This window comes from Vanellus vanellus (genome assembly GCF_965231255.1).
Source record: "Vanellus vanellus genome assembly, chromosome: 15".
NCBI lineage: Eukaryota > Metazoa > Chordata > Aves > Charadriiformes > Charadriidae > Vanellus > Vanellus vanellus.
Genome location: NC_138920.1, coordinates 4,351,701 through 4,376,128, shown reverse-complemented (window position 1 = coordinate 4,376,128; position 24,428 = coordinate 4,351,701). Strand labels below are relative to the sequence as shown.

Below are 24,428 nucleotides of genomic sequence, written 5' to 3'. Positions count from 1 at the left end.
CAGTTTAGGGTGTGACCATAGTGAGAAGGAAGCAAAGGCACAGATCTGCAGTGAAACACCACTGAACCCCAAGGGTGCAATCATCCCCAATGCAGCAGCAGGTAGGAGCCGAGTCGCTGCTAGCACAGTTGTCAGTTTATGCAAGTTACCCAGCAGTCAAGTTTAAACCAAGGATTTAGAGTAAGCATTCAGCAACAGGTCGAGTTTGTTAGGAAGCTGCATCATGCTTCAAGCAAACGCCAGACCATTATGCTGATTATCATAGTGGACTGAAGCAGGTTTGTGATGCCCTTTAGAAATTCTATGCAGAATTACTCCAATATAAAACCAGTAAGACCTTTGGCTGCTCAGACTGAAAGACAGGTATCACAGATCCTGTGCTTTTACTCCCCCATAGAAAAAGAGACAACCATCACACGGGTGAAAAGCTTGTCAGCGAGAGTGCTACTGCAGACACTGCCATTCCCTGCTTATTGGAGCTTTCCATGTAGAACAGCCCAGCTCTAGTTCTTAATCTGACTACCTCTCAGGAAGGGGAATGGATTCGTGTCTGCCATATGACTCCTTGAAAACTTTACACAGATTAAGGAATGAAGGATTTATCATGTGCTTCAAAGGCAGTGGATTTCACAAAGAGAGCTGGCTCTGGACAAAAAAGTGTTTGGGAATGAAGTAACTCCAATCTTTCAAGAATTCAATTCCAGTCCTGAACCAGCCCCAGAGAAAGGAACTGCGTGCCAGCTTTATCCTTAAACAGTTTCTCCGTTTGCATGGGGGCAGGAGTAGCAGAGGAAGAATAAAGACTTGTTTTTCCAGGAAATTAAAAAAAAAAAGTCAGCTTCAAAGCCAGCCATTTCAGCAGCATACTTTCCACCTTGTCGCATTTGACAGTAACACACTGGAAGTGACCCAGGAAGGTAAGGAAGCGAGCAGCTCCAGCTCCCTGAACAGACAGCAGCAGCATGAGCACAAGCCTCAAGCAGTTTCTGCAGTATCTATAAAACTGCATTCCTGTGGTGAATCAGGCAGGGATGAATTATCTGACTTGATACAATGGAAACAAAAAAAATCCTCCTAACAGATCCATGTTCTGGTAGTTCCAGTTATGTCTTGGGCTTTTTTTTTTAAAAAACTTATTTTATGCCCAATCGAAACAGTACTTCTAAAAGGAATGACAACGGGATTATGAATTTCTTATGGTAGTGACTGTGGTTTCTGCAAGAATTGCTAGTTTCCTCTGGTTACAGCTGTACAGAATCTATTTCTTTTTAATGCCGAGCATCCATTTGTAGGTTCAGAGTGAACAGGTTAGTTATGTTCAGGACTGTGCTACAATTGCACTTCTATTTTAAATTCAGATTAAGACATTTAAGAGACTGCCTGTGGCAAGTGACTCCTATAGTGGGAGGTTACTAGCAAAGAACAAAATACTCAAGATAAATTTGCTCAAGCAACACCCCCCCCCGAACACAGCTACTCTTGCCTAATACAACAGCCTTCCAACAACTCTCAACAATTTGATCCTCCCACTCTCGAGGGCATCCAAATGCCCCTGCTATTCCAAGCTGCTCTGCTGAGCTGAGCAGACTGCCAATGTTGGAAACCTGTCAAAACTGCACCAACGGATTGCTTTTCTTTTCCCTTCACAATATGCTTTTGACCTGTTTAAATCAAACTACAGCCAAGCTGCAGCGATTGGTTCTCCATAAGCCTATGTGAGGCAGGGAACAAATTATTTTTCATTTTGAAAGCAAGAAACGCAAAAGGAACAGACGAGTGGGATTTCTAGGCAGTGCCTAATGCAGACAGCACTGAAGTGTATCCTCCCAGCCAAGAGTTTAACATCACACTCAGCCAAGACGTGGGAACCTACTGCAAAAATCCCCCATTCACAAATCACCCCAGAGGATCTCCAAAAGTGAAAGCAGCCAAAGAGGGGGAAGGCTTGAAGGGGCTCAGTCCAAGTGGGTAACCAGTGCACCAGGAGGGGAAAAAAAGCCTGGCTGCAGCATCTAGGTGCATCCAAATGCTTCCTCGCACACAGAGCCAGGTTGCCTCACCCAGGAGTCATGCTCCTGAGTCCATCTTGCATCAGAGCAGCAGCTCTGCAGAGACTGACCACCACCACCCGCCCACAGGTCCATGGCTTGTGACAAGCCCTGCCCGATGGCATACGGTGCACAGCAACCAAACACTGCCTGTTTGTTTGTGCATCGCTGCAATGATGGGATTTGCCCAGCTTTGTGCCTTGAGCTTTGTCCTTCACGTTTCTGTGTCCATGACCTAATTAATGAGCACTTCGGTTTAAAGAGACATCAACTTCTGCATGTGTGACCGTTTACAAGTGCTCACCTGATTCCTTTGTCTCCCCATGAGCAGCACGCAGAGAACATACAACACCTCCAGTTTATACATAATCTCGTGCATGATCTTCATGGACTGTGGAAGCTGTGTTCGTGTTGAGGTGTTGGCCAATCCACTTTCATCCGAAGACTCTGAACAAGATGGCAAAGATGTGAGCCTGAGGCAGCTTCAACGGGAAAGGATTTGCTACAGTTATTGCTTTTACACATAAGACCAGCATGTCTGCTTGAATCTTCTTCTCAACTAAAAATACTGACATACAACAATAACCAATTTGAACGAAATGCTACAGAAGAGAAGAAAAAATATAGCTGGAATTTTTGAGGAGATGAAATTAGATTTTTTTAAAAATGATATAATTTTTCTATAATAAGCTAAATGGTATCATCTACCTAAAGTAAGTAGGATCACCTATATGAATTAATAGACTACTGCACCAAGACAAGGCAGAAAAGGTAATAAAAGTAGGGGTGAGATTATCAGAAGCATTTACTATTATTCTACTTTAATTTCATGCCTCAGTATCACTACACTCAGGCCACAGTCAAATAGTTTTCAGAGCCCTATCTAGAATTATACTAAGGGCAGAAACAGGATATAACACACCACGATTGTAAGTGGAAAACATGACAGAAATCATGAGTGACACAGAGAAAGTAAATAAGGACACTGTGAAACTTGTAGGTTGCAGTTCAAAAAGTAGTGCTGTATTGCATAAAGAGCTAAGTGATGAACTGCCCTGCCACAGGATAGCGTGAATGCTTTTTGAACCCACGTGAAGAAACAGTAACTAGGCAAACATACAAAGAAAGGAAACCATCAAAGGCTAAAAAGCATAGACACCACCTCTGACTCACAAGTCCCTAAGCCACAAGCCACTGGAGACTGAGGCAGTATTCTGGGAAAGGACATCTAGGTTTGCTTGGTAACTGATGCTGTGGGTCAAGGCTAGTTTCCAACAACTTGGTGTGTATAAAGGTATGTGTAAGATTCTGTTGGAGCACTCACATACTTCATTTTTTGTGTATTTTCAGAAGTTTTAATAATTAATTGCTACAAAACTAATGAAGCTGGATAAGGAAGAAAGTTTTCCCAAGAAGCACAGAAGCAAAGATTTAGATACCAATATTTTGGGATAGTACTCGTTCCACTACTGAATGTTTTGAGTTAGAAGACATACACTGCATTTTTGTAATACTGAAGGGTGAAGAAACAAACCAGATGTTTGCTGCAAGGTACCTTCCTATGGTTTTATTAACGCTTCCATGCAATCACCTGGAACAATTACTTTTTTCTAATTAACTTATTTAGTTTTGATGGAACTCCCTTTCCTTTTTAAAGACGGGACTGCTTGCTTGGCATGAAGTATTTGCACCTGAAGCCATCAGCCTAATTTTAAAGCAAAATGCTGGTAAAGCCACTTACCTCAGATGCGTGTATTTTCGTCACCACAGGGAAAATTAGTTCTGAGGACGTACAGCATTACAGTGTTATCTAGGTGTGCAAAGGGCACAGTTTGCCTTAGGACATTTCCTTTTGCTAACTTTAGTTCACGAAAAAAATCAGTGCTACATGAGAACAAAACTGGAGTCAGACCTAAATGCTGACAGATCCGTCTTTCACGCAAGAAAAGGGGAATCAATACTGATTGAAAAGAAAAGCAAAACATGTCAAACACTGAAGAAGTTTAAGATACGCATCAGCTAATGGTGGCTAGAGGAACATAAGCCAGATACCTGTACTGCTCTGCTCTGCCTCTTCATTTGCCACTCGCATCAGTGCATCGAGTACTAGAGCGTTGTCCAGCCAGGTGTACCATTCTTCCAACTCCTGGAGGAAGCTGGAAGTACCTGTTGTTTCAGACACTTTCCGTGTTGCCAGTTTGCACAATCGCTCAATGAAGCCTGGAATATTCAAAAGCGTAGCTGAAAAAGAAAAAAATAATTTTATTATGATTTAAGGTCACCAACACAACAGTCATGAAATCCTCTATACCACAAGGTACTAAAACATTTACATTAATAATATAGAAGAGTACACAGGAACAAATTCCATCTCATTAAAAAGATCCAAAGATGGAAGAAGTCAGTGCGCTCTCTTACTAAGGACTGGAAGAGTGTACATACCCTAGGCATAATTCAGTTGGTGTTAAACCAGTTTGTGTTGGACTTACACTGGAAAAAAGTTAGTTCTACCCTACTCTAACTGCTTGTTTCCAGCCAATTCTCTTTTGCTGGTAGAGCTGTTTTCCAGTCCACAGCAAGTCAATATCAAGGAACCGATCTGGCTGAAAATTAAGCTGGCAGAAATAAAGCTTGCAAGGGGCAGCTCCACCTCCTTCTTCCTCTCTGCGATGCCACCTCCTTAATTTTACCTCCTGTGGTGCTTGTCTCATAGCAAATTGAACTAGCTAACTTCAGTAGCTGGGAAGAAAGCTGTTAGCTTTTTAAGTACCTGAATTAGTTCATCACAGAGCAAAACAGATGGGGAACACATGACAGCAGCCTCAAGTTAAAAGGTTTTAATTGTTGTGGAACTGCATCCCTTTGAAAGAGCAGTTCAAGGACAGAAGTCACTGGTTTGCAAAATGCTTGAGGGGCTTGCGGAGGTGCTAGGAGTGGCATTTTGTACTAAAGTTTTCACAGAATAACTTCATTACAGGACCTGTTTATTATAGATACATGGCTAAGTCTTCACTTCACTACACACTTGCAGATGCAAGTAGAAAAGGAGAAAGAATTTGGCCATGAATACTACAGGAAAGAGTTGTGAGATTCTGCCCTCTGGTACCACCTCTGAAAAAATAAGCTCCCTGATAACATTTTTAAAATGGAATATGTTTTACAGCCTTACATATAGTCTTTAATTGTGCAAACAAAAAATGATTAGTTAAACATTTGCTTGGCTAAGTTCAGCTCTGTGGGATCCAAGCTTATTCAGTTCAACTAAATTAAATTAAACTTTGCACCCACACCTACGCATACTTGTTCACTGCTCTTTACAAGCAAGCTCGTGTGATCACAGGGCAGAAGACAATACACCCCCCTTTAAAGTTTCTCAGCTTCTGCCTGCTGTATTATGCTATCCATCTCTCCCTAGATGTTGTAGAGGTGGCAGTGGTTACAAATGAAGCTTTGCTGTTCATGGCTAACATAAAATGTTAGAAGACGGGAGAACCAGCTCCAAAACACTTTTTTGCACTTCCCAAAATTGTTTGGCGTGAGCCTACGCAAACATCTGCTTCAGAAGCCCAAAAGCTTCTCAGCATAGCAAGAGCTGAAAACAGCAAATCCTACATTTAAGAGTACTTGAATTTAAATCTGTTAAATTCATACTCATCCTTCTAGACAAGACTTCTGCATCTGTGAAGTACTCAGCAAAACAAGGAAATCTGCACTGTGTCCTACATTAAAGTTGAGATCAGACCCACAGATTTCCAAGGCTGGTGTGGTAAGGATGGTCAATGTGATTAATATTCAACACACTTTCCTTGTTGATAAAGAAAGACATCCTGCTCAGGACAATGTCAGACAAAATCAGAGAAGGAACTGCTCCAACAGAAACCACACTGCATGTAGTTTTAGTTCAGGAATTCTTATTTTTAATGAGGACACAGAATTACTGGGAATTGCTAAAGGGAAGGCTGTGGAAGTGACTGACGGATAGAAAACAAACTGAATTACTTTAAGCAACTTGGTTCAGCCCTCTCTGAACCAACAGAAATTAACTCACTCTATTACCAACACCATATGAAACTGAAAGCTACAAAGTAAGTTTCATTAACAGGAAAGATTGTTTCCAGGAAACTGCTTGAGGAAAGTGAATGAAGAAAAATGCTTTATAAAAGACAGAATGCTTACAGTACCCTCTAGAAACATATGCGACAGATGTGACACTGCGAAGAGGGAAACTTTACACTGCTGAGATTCCTCTGTGTTTGTTCACATCGTAACAATTACCTTGATTAATTTCTGCTCGAGAAGGACCCAAGTTTTTTTTCTGCTGGGCATTTTTGGCAAGAAGCGTGTGCTTGTCATCGCTTCCCGTGTCAAGCTCAGAAATTGTCACAGCAAGGATCCTGCAGAAGTTCGCAAGCTGCTGTTGATCAAAACTGGACACAAGGCTTGCAAGATTGGGAATATCATCCAGTTGTATCATTTCCTGAAGGAGGCAACATCAACTGAGTAAATTGCATATGATATTCAATAAGGGAACATAGACATAGCTGGAAGGCTTCAGCTACAGCTCTTCCCTGGTGAGATCCGTATGTTATTTCAATGTTAGTAAAAAAGGAAGCAAACAGGCAGCGAAAAGTGAAGAGCCTGAGAAAAACTGTGACTTACAACTGGTGTCACTTATGTTTATCAACTCCAGAAGCATAGACAGCCATCCTTTAAAGACTAAGTATTAAAGTCAAATTTTGGGGGCTGTTTTTTTTTTTATTTTAAATTAATTTAACAGACAAATTGCATTTAGGTATTACAAAGCTTCAATTCAGTTTTCTACTTCTCTCTCTGTATTCTCTTTGAAGCTCACAGATAAGAACTGAGGAAAAAAATCTAGGGGTCAGGTTTTTTTCATCAAAAGATATTAAAAATATATAGCAAACATTTTTCAGAAAAAAAAAACACAAATATTTATGTTCAGATAAACTAAGCTTGCTTCCCATCTCAGGAAGTACATCATCCTCAACTTTACTCCAAAAAGAACCCCAACAGTAACGAGTTACAGAATCCTGATCCTCTCCACAAAACGTATGTAGACACATTTCATTCAGGGTTTTCACAGGGTTACACCTGCAATATTTTATTTGCATCACATCAGGGCACTGAACTGTAATGATGCAAGTTCAAAACCCTGTTTTGTGCAGAAGACCTAAGTGCCCTGTTCCCCCAACCTACAACTGCTCAGAGGGGTGGCAAACCCCAAGGCAAGAGGCACGGGAAGCCTTCCAGATGTTAGGAAGACTACTAAAATATCTGAAGTGTAATGAGAAGGCAAGGATGAAAAATGAATTTATATGCGGCTCATTTTCTTTATTTGAAATACTGGTTGTACTTTAATGACAGCTAGGCACTCACCCCCCATCATCCTCTGCAAGCTATGCAAAAGCATTACACGTACGATACCTCATGTGTAATTTGGCTCCTGTATGAAATGTGATTGAAGTTAATGATCACTGTAAACGGTCAGGTTTCAAACAAGCTACAAGAAGTGAGAATGCTAGAGGATTATCTTCAGCAACTCTTCAAGAAAGAGCTGTCTTTCCTCTACTGGCCTGAAAAAACATACAAACAAAATTAAGAAACCAGTAACTAACCTTTTTAACTCCCAGGATATCTTCAATGAGCGTCGCAGTTTGTAGGAATGTCTTTTTGTTTGTCATCAGTGTAAACAGGAACAACACAAAGTCATTTCTTTCTGCTAGTCGCCTTGTGACTCCTTCCGTCTAGAAAGCAGCAAGAAGCACACACAGACCCCGAGTCAGAGCCCACTGTGACAAGTCGTATGCTACAGGCACATGCAGGACAGTTTCACAGATGATGTGTTACTGAATTAGCTATTTCTGAAACCAGGAAACATTGTGTTTATGGTGACCAAAACTAACTCCAGTCCCTGTCTGAAGTTAACATGACGCTTGCAAGAACTACAGGCTCCAGGATGAGAGGCTTCATCTCAAGGCAGTTGTTTACTTGCCTGAATCAAAAGTAAACACCACATGCCTGGAAATACGTCAGAGGTGCTTGTCTCGGCTTTCCCATGCAAACTGTAACCAGCTCCATTTCATGGTATGTAAATGTAGTTCCCACATTCCTCCTAAACTGTCAGCATTGCTCTCAGCTGGGCAGAGTCTGAGGAACCAGAGTCAAGCATTTGCTACTGAAGTATGAACTCGGCTTCATCACCGAGTTCATTAGGGCCAGCTTTCACAATCTGATCGCTGCTGAGAGCGCAGCCAGTCCTTTCTGGAATTAAACACAACTTAAAACTACATCCTTAATGCTTGCACAGCTGTCTATTGTATGTGACTGACATGCAACCAGTGCTCACCAAACTAGACTAGCTCAGATACTTCCCAAATATTTACATATAAGCGTAAGAGCAGTTAATATTGCGCACACATTTCTGTGATCCTGAACACTTCTCAGTCAAGATAGAGCAATAATACCGAAGCAAATTAAAACAGCAGCTAGTCTACAAATTGCAGACTTGTTTCTTGGCACATTACGCTATTCACAGTTTGCTAAAGTTGCATTAACTACAGTTAAAACAAAAACATCATGTATGTCAAGAAAAAAAGTGTTCCTTCTCTTCCCCCTCCCATGTGTACACAGACACTTAGTGATGAGAACATGATCTATTAAGATTCAAACTCTCAAGATTAGGTTGATGTCTTTGGAAAAGCTTCAAGCCAGTAACTGCCTTTTTAAAAATTTTTGTTAAACAACACTCCCTAGGTTATGACATAATAAAATGTGTGACTAAGTAAGTAATCCTGAGGATGTTTCCTGAATGCATAATCTGAGGAATGCACTTTTAGCTTCAGAATTTTAATGGTAAGGTATTTCAATAGGCCTTTAACCCCAGCATCTTCCTTAGCGCTGATCTGCCTTCAACTAAACTGAATTAATATTCAGCACATAAACTAGTTGGAGGATCAACTTAAAATACTTTGCCAGCACCATTACTGAACAAGACTGGCTGTATCTCAGGTTAGTAAGCATCCACGTTCAGTTTCAAATTTTGACAACAAAGGCTGACACAGCTTTCCTATGGAAACACAAATAGAGAAAGATCCCAACAGAGGATTTAAAATTGACAATGTAGCTAAGAAAACAGAAATTGAGTAACACATAAAAAATTACAGGTTGGTCCAATATTTAATGAAAAGTTTCAGGGCAAGTTTAAAATATGCTTAGAATAGTCTGTATGTTGTTTTATCAAGTGGCACATGTAAAACGTGACCTACAGACCACCCTTCCACAGTAGTTGTACTTACACATATACACGTGTTGTACAGTATGCTTAAACAGTCCTTGATGAGGTCATCGCTTACTGCAAAGGAGAAAACAGACATTCACTAGCTATACATTGCCAAGGAACACTAAATTCCACAGTAGTGATGTGAATAGCTATAAAATGGGAGAGAATTTCAGGCTAACTGCTACCTCAGTTCATATGTGGAACTGCCTTGGAGGGCAGAAACCAGAGGAAGAAACACTCTATACCCAACCTGTTCACATGATTTCTTCCAAAACTATCAGCACTGCCTAGGACCACAGACAGAGGTGTACTTGTGGTCTAGTGGACTTCTTAGTCACACACAAAAGGAAACAATAGGGGTGTAAAGAGTATTTTAGCAAAAAAATCACAGATCAGCCCAAAATTTGTCCATGTGAGAAACTGCTGAGACACATATTAGTTTCAATTATTAAGCGGGGGGGGGGGGGGGGGAGTTTTCTCCAGGCAGTAGTATCAGGAATTCATAGTAAAGCTTTCTATCTGATTTACTCCAGCATTTCGATATTTAAAATGTTTTCAGTACAGACATACAACAGCTGCCTCTAGCTCAAGTTCAAGTTACTTCACCTTTGAAGTTCCCTGGCTGGTGGGCATAGAGTGTACTGTGACATTTCCGTTCCTCAGAAGGGTTGAGGGAACCAGCAGAATCACAGGCAGAAGAAATGAAAACACTAAACTAAAGCTGCTCCAGCAGGAAAGTTGCACTGAAGCCACTGTGCCCCACTGGCAAATTCTCCTTATAGCGACTTGGAAATTAGTAATCACTGTGACTAGGGCAGGAAAACAGCATACTTTTAATTATCTCACAATCTCTATAACTCCTATTACATAAACAATGTTTTGTGGCTCATTATTAATAATTGTGAACCGTAACTATAGCCACGGTAACAATAAAAGTTTCCAGGGACTGCAGATTTACTGCATTGAGAGAAATATGTTATGCTGAGTGCATGAATACTCCTGAGCTGTGCTTTGCAACAGGTGACCATCCTAAATCCCATCATGAATCAGTACAACAGAGAACAAAGAAACCAATGATTCATTTAGGAACAGGAAATTGCTGGTATGGAAATACAGTAACAGAAAAATAGAATAATTTCTGTCTGAATAAGGACACAAGGCAAGAATAAAAAAAAACCAAAACATTAAGCACCTCTACTTACTTTTCTGTTTCTTTTTCTGTGTAATAAGAGTTGGTCTCATGAGAATTTCTACTAAAAGCTGTAACAAGAAGATAGAGAATTATCATTGGGATGCAAATAACCAATTATTTTGTCAGTGACAAATCCAAACTTAGTCCTGTCTCTGCTGAAGTCACAGAGGCGAATAATGGAAGCTCTACAGTCAAAAGCCCACTGGTATCAAAATCACATTGACAAAAAGTAGTTGTATTTACCCTGAAGAAATAATAACAGTTGAATAAAACAATCTCTCACTGGCAAGTTTTAAAGAATTTGAGTCTGCAAAGAACACAGTTTCATATGCATCCAGATAACATCAAGGATGGCTATCACACATCTCCCAAAATAATGAATCTTTAGCAATAATCTGCAAAGAGATGCATATTTTGCAAAGGCTCTCCCTAAATCTTGCTGGGCTTCAAAATACATTTCAGGTCCAGACGTAACAGAACTTAGTTGCTCCAGACTTTAATCTCATCAATAAAGAGCAAGCCACTGCTTGTGTACCTGTACCTTGTACATATACTTACATATATATTTACGCATATGTGAAGTGTTGTCTCATTTTCTATTTAAGGAATGTAACAGTCAGCTTTCCAAGTCTAGGACTATGGTTCTGACACACGTAGAACTGAACTTTTTTAGTCGTTCTAGCCTATACCACTGGTTTATTTTGAAACGTTAAAAAAAAATAGCAGTTTATTTAAAAATTAAGAGTTATCCACTAGAAGGAAGTGATGACTTCCGCAAGAAGTATTGCAAAAAGCACCTAGTTTTAAAATTCAGCTTAAAATTGTTAAGAGCAACGTAGGCATCACCCGGAGTCAAATCACTCCAACTGACAACATACTTAGTTTTACAACTTGCTCTGTCTATTTGTCCCAACTTAACTTTACCCTTCTTTTAATGAACTACCTATCCAAACACAGAGGAAAACATCAGATAGCACCAGAGGTGCTGCCCACATTTTAAGGGCTGACGAATAAATAAATGGGCAACTTTAAAGAGGAATATCCATTTTCCAGTAATACTTGTAATAGTAGCTGTAGCATCAGTAGCGTAGAGAAAAATGTCTGCAGCAGTAACGTAGTGCTCATATTAACGGCTTATGTCTTAGGAGAAGAATGCACACCTCAAGGCTCGGTACCCGAGATAAGCATCCAAAGATACCCCTATGAACTCGGGATGTTGGCCACCTGCTCTTCTCCTGGGAAAGAACAGCTACTGCAAAAGACTGTCTTTTAAGGGTGGCTGCAGTCATGATCGCTCCTGCCTTGCCAGAGTGGACCTTTTCAGCTAGTATTCATTTTTTCCTGGTCAATATTATAACCCACCACGTATTTATCACCTTATTCTTGCAGAACTGGTATGCTCCTCACATACCCTCCAGGGACTGGACTGCAGTGGTGTGAGACACTCCTTGGAGAGGGCTTTCTTCAGCCATCCTACTGAAACTGCAACAGTATGCAGCAAGAAGCAAAAGAGTCCAATGGCAGAAAGAGAACAGGTAAGAGGCTGCCTCACCAGAGGCAGAAGGAGCAGAAAGGGAGTTATGAGATCTTATTTCTTGGAATGGGGTTGCAATCAGGTCCAAAGTCCACGTGGCTCGTGTATCATTTCATATGTTTGCACTCTCAGGTAATATTTTACATGTATTCATATAAAGGGAGGAGACACAAATGTGCTTTTGTTCTTCCTTGATGCAAAGGCTGTCAGAATCCAAAATATTTTAAGGAATATACTATCACACACTATAGCACAGACTACACTGCAAATTTAGCATCCTTCAAAGTTACTCATGCTTCACAGTTCAAAATACTGCAATACAGAATCAGCACATGGCATACACAGAACCAGGAGATTAGACTACTTCCCTTTCAAGTCCTAGAGTAGGATTTTCAAAAACACATCGCACTGGCTTCTACCACTGCCTTTAACCAGATTAAACTCACTTGTATCAGCCAAATTTCTGGCCATAGTACCAGGTAATTACAGTGCATCTCAAATTCACCATCTGCAGCCCAAGGAAAAAAAAAAAAAAAACAAACAACAAAACCAACCAACAAACCCCAACCAAACAAACCAAAAACCCCACCCCAACACACACTTATTTAAATATGAAATGTAAAGCCATTTTCTGTGCATTCTTATGTTAAAAGCACTTCTACAGGAAGTATCACTATTTCCCTTTAAAAGCAAGGGAGATTTAGAACATTTTCATACAATGTTCTAAATTGCTTAGGTAGCTGTAGACTTTTGTCCTCAGCTGATAGAATACCAGCAATTAAACAAGTGCTAATTTCCAAACAACATAACCTAAATATAAGTTTTACTTAAGTAAAGGCAGCACGCTTAGTGTAATAAGAGAGAAGTAGCAAAGACACTGTTTAGTTAGATCAAATTATAAAAAAAAAAAAGGAAGAAAGTGTCGATTAGTTCACTGGAAAATACAAATCATACATTTCTAATGAAAGCTGCAATCCCAGAGTCTGTCACCGTAAAACTGATCAAACTTGGGTATTTGTGTAATGTAGAATTAAAACAAATAAACAAAAAGATAAACTGCCAGAGCGTCTACAGAACCCTTGCAGTTCTGTTTAAAATTTTTTCCATAGATGAAGTACTCTGCACTGGATGCCAGCAATAAACACAGACAACCTGGCTAAGAGAGTGCCCTAATGTGCTTAAAAAACCACCACATATCCTTCAGTGGTACATGAAATTCCCAGTGCTCCAGTACGAACTGTAGTATTTAATCTCACAACTAGAAATCATTTGAAACTGTTTTCCTTGGGAACCTAGAGGTCACACCTTTTTAAAGTTAAAAACAGACTACCTGAAGAAACAGACAGATCTTCTATATCAAAAGCATCTCACTTTTGATGATGTAATTAATACCTTGGAAAATACACCCTTTTCACATTTTGGTTAACAGAAACAGGCACAATACTAATGCTTAACATCAAATTGGTAAAGTCATTCTGTAGCCTACATTTAGAAGCTTTAAAGGTCTCAAGACCTCACTTACGGATTTCTCAGTGGTATGACTACCATGCAGAAAATCTTTTGATATTCTTGAAAAAACACACTTACATCGACTCCTCCAAATAAGTCAAATGTGTATGTGTTTGGGAAAGTGGACTCTTGAGCAGCTTTTCTATCTTCTGTAACAAATGCCATGGCTTCCATTGAAAGAAGTGGAGAAATTTCCTGCATACAGTAAAAAAAAAAAAAAAGTGGTTCAAAAAAAACACACCCAACTGTTCATCAGTATAAACACAATTGTCTCTGACTATCAGTGTGATCTACTGACTAATCAATTACATGAATTCCCAGCTCTTATCTACCGGCCAATTCACAGATACTATCATACAAACAGTTTCAAAAATTAGTTAAGAGTATAAAGTAGAGTTTAAAGAAAGCCACAACAAAATAACCCCCAGCTTTCAGGAAGAACAGTGTAGACGGTACCTTTAAGATGCTTTGGCACTGGGAGAAATCACTGTTTGGGTGGCTATGTTCATACAGCTTTTGCAACAGTAAGGGAATCCCATTCCATTTTGCTTGTTTATCTCTTTCCTTTAACAAGGCCTCTGTGATCTGCAAAGGAAGAATATAATTCCCCTGTGTCTGATGCTTCACAACCAGGAAAACATCCTTATCACCCACCCAAAAATATCAATATCAGAATATCACAGAAAAATAGTTTATTGTAGAGAGTACCATTACAGAATCCGGTACCTCTTTCCATGCAGCAATTTCTCCAGGACTGGTAGCTGCAGAATTTTACAGATGGTCAAAGTATCTTAAGCAGAACATGGCTTAAAGCAGATGTTATCATTTCCACTACTTAATCTCATTCCATATTTTTATATTGATCATGTATATAAGAACACATTAGTCTCTAAATAATTCCACTAGTAGAACTCCAATTGGCAGGTCAGTGAAAGAGGAAATGGGTGCCCTTGACACTATCAAAAATTACACTAATCTAAGGTAGACAGAACATTGAAGATGGAAAGGCTTCATTACTTGTCACATTCAGCTAGCAATGAGTATTTACTCAGCCAAGTCCCTGAAGCCATTATTGGTCATGGCAACGACCCAAACCACTAAGATTTACAAGCAGGTTCCAGGAGAACAAATCAAAGATACAGTAAAAATTTTCTCTTGGGCTGGTTATAAATTGAGACCACCAACTAAATCAGTAGAACAGCACTGGCACTGTCCTCTGGGAAGCAAGCTGCAACCACAAGAAAGAACACCCTAGCATTTGCTACTACATTTGTGCAAACTTTCTCCAATTTTCCTCTTCCACCCAAAATATAAAAAAAAAACAAAACAAAACAAAACTCAATATTCACCACTACACTTTACACCTGAAAAGAAATGAAGTAACAGCACAAGACAATATTCCACTTAGAGTCCACAAAAGATGTTTTGAAGCCTGAACACTTCCAGGTTACTGCCAGCAGATGCTGTAAAGGAGCAGCTCTTCATTAAAGTTCACCATCCGGTTAATGCAGACCAAAATTTAACCCCATTCCTTAACAATGCTTCAGACCAACCTCAAAATAGGGGCTTACCTTTGTACAGAAAGGTAAGGCAGACAACGGTAATTATAGCCAGCAGGATTTCTGGCTGGTTTTACAATATTTGTATGTGCCCTCCAAATAAAACAAAATAAAACAACCCTAAACCTCAGGCCAGCAAGACTGCATCTCAATGCAGCAGCACTTGTGGATTTTCTCTTACTCCTAGGTCTAAAGCTCCAAGCTGCTCTCATTCTGTGTAAGTCACTCCCCGAACCTTCCTGTGGTTAACTTGCATTGTTTCCCTCCAGCATCCTCAAATGTTCAATGTTAATAGTTAACAGCCAGGAAATCTTGCCTCTTATTGTTTCAGCCAAGACATCCTTCTCCTGTACGATTCTAAAGGGCCATTCAGTTCCCGATTAGACAATTATATGCAAATATACTCCAATTTCTGACTGAGAATTTAACCCTTTTCTCCGCTTGTTAGACAGCACACAGGAAGACCAGAAAGTGATGCAAGCACATGAAAATTCAGACCAGCAATGTTAGCTGCTACGGATCCTCACCCTTCTTCTAAGCTTCCCAGATACTTAGAGTTCTTTTCCTGATGAAATATCCAAACTTGTACATAACTAAGAATTTCAAGGCTCTTGAAGTATCAGGTTTTCTTGCTACAAGGGGCGACTGAAGAGGCATGAACAAACCTGTGACATGAAACTCTCTCCAGTTTTTAACTTTTCTCTGCTTTCTGACTTCTGAATAAGACTAATCAACCAGCACTGCTGGAGAATGACACACAGTTCCTTCTGAGGAGGCCACTCACACAAGAAATGGCAGGATGAAACTATAAAGTCAAAATGGTTTCTCATCGTTTGGACTGCGAGTAATGGGTCAGCTCCTTCAAATTTCCATTTCTCCCTGTAATACCCAGCCCAGAGAGAGGGAGAGAAGCTCTACCACTACCCCATTGCAGGTGTGGGAGGAGTACACAACCCCACAAGCGGCGGGAGGAACCAATTAATTGCTGGGTAAAGTGCAAAGAACGAGCCGCAAAATGCCAGGGAAAGAATCCAACTCTCCGCCTCCAGGTGATGTAGAAGATACCATGGGCAAGGATGACATGCACCGGCCGCAATCTGGGGTTTCAGTAGCACAGCGCAGAATTCAGCATCCAAGTGCTCTCACAAAAGGCCAAAAGCTCTTAATCGATGTTAAAACCTTGTCCCTAATACCACATTTGTTATTTGCAAATACGCTTCTTGGTTTGGGGCGAGATCCATCTCCATTCTCATTTCTCTACTAGTAGGTCTTCCTCTCCCTGTCCCAGACTGTGAGAGGCAGTCACTTGTGCTGATCTGCAGAAAACTTTCAGAACTGAAATTCTGAAAGAATGAAGCAAATGTTTCCTTGCTCTCATCTTCTTTTAACTGCTTTCCAAAAACAAAAAAAAAAAAAAAAGTTTTTCTTTCTCTTGATTTAATACATGTCTTTGGTTTCATTGCAAGCTCTAGCTTGTGGTCCCTATTCTGTATTTATGAGGCTACCCTGGCTCTGAATATTTCCATTGTGGCGGGGCGGTATTTGCCAACGCAAAGATTTTTGGATTCTGTGGAGGGATTAAAATTCAATTAGATTGTATGGAGCTGTCTTTTTTTTTTTTACAACCATTTTGGTTAAAAACTGGATCTCATGATTTCTGTAATAGCAGCTAGTCAACAGTTTTCATTTATATGCAAAGGCGGTTTCCTTCTTGCTCTTTTTGGGCAGACATTATTGAATAGTCATCAAAATTAGAACTGGGTCTTTCGGGGCCCCTTTCCCTCTCCAGCATTTTTTTTTGGTCTCATCCAAGCAGGGTAAACCCAATCCAACACTGATTTCTCAGAAAATGTCTTCATTGACCAAACAGCTCTGGATAAAATCTCTGAAATCCTGCACACAAAGCTTGAGAAGTTCGATACTATCTAGCAAGAAGGGGAGGTTGCAGAAGCCCAGCTGGAAACAGCATCAGTTAAAAGAAAGGGCCTACCTAACCAGTGGTTGCAGGGGTTATGAACCGTCACGCCTTACTGGCATTAGAAGATGACAGAGTAAGCACCAATTACTGGGAAAACAAAAGAACCAGCATCTAAACTTCCCTCCCACCCAGGCACAGTAAACCAAACTGGTACAAACACTGAGACTCCACACAGTCATTTCTCAGAAGTTTCCTGTAACACATCCAAGTTTTGAATCACAAATGGAGAAACCCAGAGGACGGCCCGTCGTGGCTCTCCGGCAGCCTCTGAAACCAAGCGGCACGCACTGGCTCCAGCCTGGGCACAGAGCTCCCAGCCGATGTCCCCGTCCAAAGCGGTCTGTACCACACCAGTTTTACATTGGCAGTTTCATGAATGCTGTTCACCAGCCAGGTGATCAGACACCTAACCAGCCATCTCCTCCTCCTCCAGCTGTGCTGCTGGAAGGGCAATCCGAGACTTCTGAGAGAATTGTAATACAGAGTTAAAAATGTGTCATCGATCCCATCCATGACTGCAAGATAGAGCAGAACGGAACGAGTGCCTTCTCTTTAAAGTCTCTCAAAGGACTGCAGCCCAGGATTTCCCAGGAGATTACTCCAAAGACTGATAACTACCATAGGAATACTTTCCCGCTACAGAGTTTAGGCAACTTTTGTGCATAATTTTTTCTTGAAAGTATACAAAGGGCTGAACAAAGACACTACACAGAAGTCTAAATATTTCTTTCAAATTTCTTTCTAATCCTCCTGTGTTATAAATCCTTTTAGAATGACCCAGCATCCACTAACATAATGGTCAATAAACAATTATGACTAATACCTAAATCTTTACTGAGTTCTATTGTTATGTGTTAATATTTACCTAAATCCATCCCTTGACCAGTTTAGTTCCCTTCTCCTTTCTCCCCCTCCACTTTGCTGTAATATTTGCTGTTGATGTTCCTACCCATGTGTCCTGGTCTGAGGTAAAAGAGAACCAATTTTCTTTTCAGTAATTTTACTTTTCAGTTAAGTCTCTTCTGTCAGTAACATTTGTTACCGGCCTGAGATCTCTCGTGGCTATGATTACTTCAAAATCCCTTCCCCTTCCAGTGAGGATTTTCCTTTCCATTTGTGTTTCTGGGTTATAACAATTTTCATTGCCCTACAAAGTAAACCTCTTACTTTCCCAGCCCTGTCTCCACTGCTTTTCTAAGCTGTGGTCAGTGACACATCTCCATGTCTTCCCATAGTTGCCGACAAACTGAAGGCCCAAGAGCACATGACAGTAAGAGAAATACCATGAGCCAACCCTCTCCTTTGCTCTCCAGCTTTCTAGTAAAATTTTGTCTTTGTTTCACATTTTACCCTTCAAACCTTCCACTGTCTTGCTCAACACTCACTATAGGAGGGTGTTTTAGAAGTGTTTTCTGTGATCTTTCAAAAAGCGAAAATAGTGACTCAGGTGTCCAAGCATCCTTTACAGCACTAAAGAATTCATGCCGTGACAGACTCTACAGCTATGACGCATCAGTTGTAATTTTTCTTAATCCAATCTTTTGTTGCAATCATGCATTAAGCTAAGATTGGAAGCCCTTTAAAAAAAAAAAAAAACACCAAAATTTCCATTCCCGGTATTTTCCATCACCACTTCTGAAGTATATATTCAAATGTTCTGAAAGTTTAAGAGAAAAAAAAGGCACAAGGTTATGGATCTCAAGAAACAGATGCAAGCACATGGTCTCTACATATTTTTAATAAAATCGAAGCCTTTCCAGATCCTTTCCTTCAAACCTTTTAGGCCGTACCTTTAAAAAACAGGAAACTAATATTTGTGCAATTAAATATTTAATTTTCCTCTGAACAATAATAACTTAGGAAGTCATCTCTGATAGCCTGCCAGGAGAATGATTGTTCAGTATTTTGGGGAGTGCCCTGTCATCCCAGCTCTTCATTACATTTGCCTTTTCAGTTGCTAACAAACATGCATCAGTCTGGCCAAGCTGTCTCTTTCCTCACACAGCTTTTCACTAAAAAGCCTAAAACCAAGGTAAATGACACCCTCCCCCACCCCCCCAAGTTTTCATTTTAACACAATGGCACACTACAGAAACACAACTTGTGGCCTACACAGCGATTCTGTAAAGCGTTCCAAGGTGAACTGCTACCCTGCAGCTGAGGGGCAGTAAACAAGGTGGCCAATCACCAGCTGGGTCTTCTGCACATAAGCTCTGATCAAGAACATTTCAGAGCCTCCAAACTTTTATTCCTAAAAAGAAACCCTGCTGGTGATGTTAAGCTGGGAGAAGTCCACACAAGAGCACCTATTTCCAGCCCCTAGATTCTTCAAAGTGTGGATCAAGTTTCCCATAACCACTGTTTCTCCACAATCCTGGATGGAGCCCGTCATCCTTTCTCCTGCCAACCCAAAAGCCAGGCATGAACCCAAGGACACGGCATCCTAGGATAAAACCTGCTGTACCTTCTAGCCAGGTCTAACCATCTCCATGATGCCCAAACCACTCATTGTCACTCGAAGAAGAGTTACTCTACCAAGACACAAAACAGGTCTCGTGAACCTCAAAACTCCACAGTGCTCCTGAGAGCGGAACAACTCCAACACAGATCTTTAACACCAGCAGCTCTACAAAAATACTACAGAATCTACCCATTAGTGATAACAGCTACTAATGTTTGTTTTGATGATCTGTCAGAGAAAAATAAATCCACTAACATGTAAAATTATATAAACTTCTCAGTGATTACTTTCTCCTTGGAATTGACCAAGTTTTTTCTTTAATTCATTTTGAAAGCAAGCAAAATCTGTGGGGATATCTAGGAAAAAGCAGAGGGGCAAGAAATATCACATCTACTACAGTTTTCTTCCCGCTCATCTTTAGTCACACAAAATAAGACTACTGAAGTCCAACATGACAACTTTTGAGCATTTCTAGTGTATGACAGAGCTCTGGTCCCTGTTATATAAAAAGCGTATCCAGGCTTTCCCATACTCGCTAGCTGTCCTCTGCTGAAGAGGTGTAAGTCTGCTAAGACCCATACAATTAGAGCTACTGAAGTGGATTATATTCACGTGAATGTTTTTTGGTGGTGGTGGTGTAAGGAAGAAACAAAACTGATTAGAAAACAAAATATTTTCTCAGAGTTAGGTAACTACTACAGACTACTGATAACCTGGATGGTAGGAACTGGAAATCTGGAATGTCTGGATGTCTGAAGCAGAAAATGTTTTCCTTTCACAGAGAGATTTTTTTCAGAGTGGATAGGGACGATCCTGCTACGGGAAGCATCTATTCCTAGGGATAGCAAATCCTGAAATACCGCTGGAAAAACGGGCTCTTTTTTTTCCGTTCTGATTGTTCCAGCTAAGCTTTGGCAATCGTGTGAGAGTGAGACCAGTGCTGACGATCTGCTCTTGGGACTGCACCAGAAGCATGCTGGTTTGCCAACAAGTCACTGGTTAGTCCATTATTATGCTGCTCCGTCTACAGGGATTCACATACCTGCACCTAAATATCATCTGGTTTCATGTTATATACATGCTTTTCACAGTTGGCTTGCAGCAGATGAAGTGTGTGCCCTCTTGCTACAGGAATTTGAGCTTGATCAGCTGAGCCAAAATATTCCTTTGCCTTCAAGGAACCGCAGCATAAACCCTGTCAGGTCTTATTTGCAGTGCCTGTGTGCGCCCAGCACCGCTGTGCCAGGAGAGGGACTACAGACCAGCCAGTTCACCAGCAATAATTTTCCTTATTAGAAAACGTGTGTCGCTTCTGGAAAGTTGTTCTGCTTCTAGTTTACCAATATCTGAGTAGCCCCTTTCACCTGCTCTGTACTCCGTGCTAGGGCAAACCTCAATACAAGGCTATGCAATCCGATACCAATGATTGAGGCTTGCCCAGGGCAGCAGCTGATGATAGCAATATGGCTAAAATGGATATAAGAACAGATAATGACAGTATCTACTGAAATCTGCTTTATCCATCAACCTCCTTCTTATTAATAATAAAGCAAATAGACCAACCAGCAAGAAAGCTGTGGGTCCTAGTAGGCCAGTACAGCAAGAACACACAAGGATCCAGATTTCAGAGCCTTAGATGGCCTCAAAACTGCCAGATATTCGGGCAGCTGTTGCCGTCAAAAGTATTTTTATGTCCCTGTAAATCAGACTGATGAACCTTCAGATGTAGGCCTGTCAACAATTATCCTTACCAATGCAAAGATAAGCCCCTGCTTTCCTCATACAAAAATGGATCTTGAGATCACCTAAAAATAGTATGCAAAGCTTTGTTTAAGAATAAATGCCACTGCTGCCCACAAAAGGGTACTAATTGTCTCCCAGAGATCAGATGCTGAAATACAGTGACAACATTGTGGGAGAACACTACTCAGATGGCAGGCAAAACAGCAAGGAACAGCGTTCCCCAGTCTCTCCGAACTAAGATCTTGAAAATGGTTTCTCTTCCTCATGGGATACCAGTGGTGCAGTCCTTGCAGCGTATGACCCAAAACTTCCTTGCAAAGAATGGGAAGAAAGAGCTTGAAGGACATTCTCCTGACTTGTTCTAGACCCCAACACAGCAGCTTGGAAACTTGATCTGCTCTCAGGCTTTTCAGGAGCAAATGAGTTTGAGAAACTTAAGCAAGGGCTAAGTTGCTCCTGCTGCTGCTGAGGACTCAACTGCAGGAAAACTGTGAACGTTTCAATAAAAAATAGAACTTAAAGAAGAGCACTCAAAACTGCCTCACACTTCTTTAAAAGTTACATCAAAGTGTTTTATATTTAGATCATCTACAAACAAAAAACTGCTTGAAGGTAAAAGTACAGAGACACATAATTTACAAAGTTCAAAATCATTCAGGGAGTTGTTCCCCCTGCACCACCACCCCGCCCCTTAGACTAAGTGATTTAAAAATCTATTCCTACAGTGTTTATGAATGGCTGGGAGCCCGAGGAATCCAAGCTTTAAGTCTTTCAGGGCAGCACAGTGATACTGAAATTGATAAAGTAAAGCAAACAAACAAAACCCCAGCAACAAACAAAACCACCTCAAACTTGGGCATTACAAGAAGGAGGATGTAACTAGCAGAAGTTTCCTTGATTACTGTAAAAGCCTGGTCATTTGCTTCAGCAGTTATTTCCAACAATTCATAAAAACCCCAAATTAAAACACAGTACCACTGCATTTCTCAAGCAAACCAAAGCCCAGAGCAGAGGTACCATCCTAACAGATTACATTGGTGCACAACATTGTTACAGGTTTATCTGACTTAAATCGCTATGGTTGTAGGAGCGAGCAAGCAAGAGCGTAGAGGTGGACAGGCAAGTTACTGTCTCAGTTACGTGGTGCTTTGTCTACAAATACACTCCTAAAACAATCCCACAGAAATAATGCCCTTCGAAAGAGGTTTAAATCCATGCAAATGAGTTGCTTTCTTAAGTATTAAACAAACTAGTAGCTGAGCAAGCAGTACAATAAGGACAAAAGAGCTGTTAAAAATCACCTCCTGCTCTTTTACCTATCTCAGCTACAGAGCGAGGCATGGACATTTATGATGAACAAGTCTTCTCTTAGTAATTGCTCAGAGTCCTTGTTAATCATGGAAAATACTGTCTGCACTAGTGAAAACCACTTATAGAAAACCCTTTTCTTAATTCCATTTCAACTCTTTTAAGATACTTTAGCTCAATAAATCATCACCCGAATGAATGCAAGTTCTTTATCCTATGCTCCAATTTCCAAGTCTTTGCACCATTTTGCATTTAATCTGTAAAATAAATGCTAATTAATGTTTATAAAAAGAAATGAATACTCCATTATCTGTGAGCAGCTTCTTAAAAAAGCCAGCACAAGCACAGGATAAGCGTAAGTCTATGTTAACAAGCTGATTTCATTTCTCAGTATTTCCCAGCATCATCAACTGGGAAAGATGACAAATTGGAAATAGACCTGGAATAGTTTCATGGAAAACCATCAGCGTAAAGCCTACCCTATTTCAGAGCTAAAAGGTCTTCTGAACTCCCATATCATGAGGTTGCCTTTGTCCATCAAATACGCTTAAATTTTGATGCTACGTTGTTAGGGTTCCAAGCAGAGCTTCCATTCTTTGCAAGAGAAAACCACAACCTCTACCGCCAACCAAAGCAAGAAAGGAGGACGGCCCTTTCACAGCATGGCAAATGCTCGTCCTGCTCTACAGCCCTTCTACAGGGAGACCCGAGGATGGGAAGGAAGGAGAGGGAGCACGAAGACACAGAGGCATCCTTCTTCCCCACCGCGTGCGGCTGCAGGGCCATCCCTCCGGTGCCAGGGCCGGTGCCGAGCGGGCAGAGGAGGACGGGGAGCCGCGGAGGACGCTCCAGACCGAGCGGAGAGAGGTGGTTTCGCCCGGTGCTGCCTCCAAGCAGACCTGGCGGCAGGCCCCTCTAGGCCGGCCGGGCTCTTCCCGGCCTCGGAACTCCAGGAGAGGCCCGACATCCCCGAGACGGTGCTCAGCCCCGCCGAGGGGCCGCTAAAGCCGGCGAACACCCGCTCCCAACCCTCGACGGAGCGGGGCCTTGCGGACCGGGCTCGCAGGCCCTGTTCGAGGCCGGCCGGGTGGGCTTGGTTGTTGGGGGGGCGTGGGGGCCGCAGGCCTGCGCCAGCCCAGAGCCCCGGCTCAGAGCTCTGCCAGGCCCCACCAACCCCCAGGCCCAGTCAGCCCTCACCGGGCTCCGGCCCCCCGCCGCCCCGCCTCATCCCGTACCTGCGCCCCCCGCGTCAGGCCGCAGCCGCTGAGCTGCCCGCGCCGCAGCTGCGCCAGGATGTTGGTGGTGGTGGCCGCCGCGCGGGCTCCGCGCCGGCTCCCCCCGCCGGGCCCGGTGCCCCCTGCCGCCGCCGCCGCCATGGCCGCTCCTCCGCTCGGCCGGAGACAAACAGGAAGCGCCCCCTCCCCCCGCCGCTTTGTACCGAGCGGCGCGAGGGGCGCCCCCGCCCGGGCCATGCGCGCACCGCGCCGCCCCGCGGGGGCCGCTGGGAAATGTAGTCCGCGCCGGATGGGGTGCGCATGCGCAGAGCAGCCGCAAGCGCGCGGTGCATGGCGGGGAGGAGGACAGCCCGCCATCCTCTGGCGGGGACACGTGTGTGTGTGTGGCCCTGCCGTTGTGTGGGGCGGCTGCTGCGGGACGGCAGGGCTGAACGCCACCTCCACGTACTCGCCGACCCTTCCCCAGGCCCCGGGCTTCCTCCTGCGGATCGCTCCTGCGGGTTGCTGAGGGGGCAGGGCCCTGACAGGAGCTGCCTAACCTCCAGGCCCAGGTTAATTTCC

At 42.1% G+C, this 24,428-nt stretch overlaps 1 protein-coding gene across 5 annotated transcripts in view; it reads right to left on the bottom strand.

Moving 5' to 3' along the window:
- TRPC4AP (transient receptor potential cation channel subfamily C member 4 associated protein) overlaps positions 1-24,026 on the bottom strand; it is a 37,312-nt gene extending 13,286 nt beyond the window's left edge. For 4 of the 5 annotated variants that reach the window (XM_082491285.1, XM_082491286.1, XM_082491287.1 and 1 more), the window contains exons 1-9: positions 23,868-24,026; positions 14,040-14,168; positions 13,662-13,778; positions 10,551-10,608; positions 9,365-9,420; positions 7,685-7,813; positions 6,324-6,525; positions 4,101-4,289; positions 2,353-2,495 (exon numbers count right to left, since the gene is read on the bottom strand). In XM_082491285.1, the coding sequence (XP_082347411.1) occupies positions 2,353-2,495; positions 4,101-4,289; positions 6,324-6,525; positions 7,685-7,813; positions 9,365-9,420; positions 10,551-10,608; positions 13,662-13,778; positions 14,040-14,168; positions 23,868-24,008 (1,164 nt within the window). In that variant the 5' untranslated portion in view covers positions 24,009-24,026. Of the gene's footprint in view, positions 1-2,352; positions 2,496-4,100; positions 4,290-6,323; positions 6,526-7,684; positions 7,814-9,364; positions 9,421-10,550; positions 10,609-11,916; positions 12,027-13,661; positions 13,779-14,039; positions 14,169-23,867 lie in introns of those variants that run through there. The other variant, XM_082491289.1, reaches the window with a different exon arrangement.
- Positions 24,027-24,428: the final 402 nt, after the last annotated feature.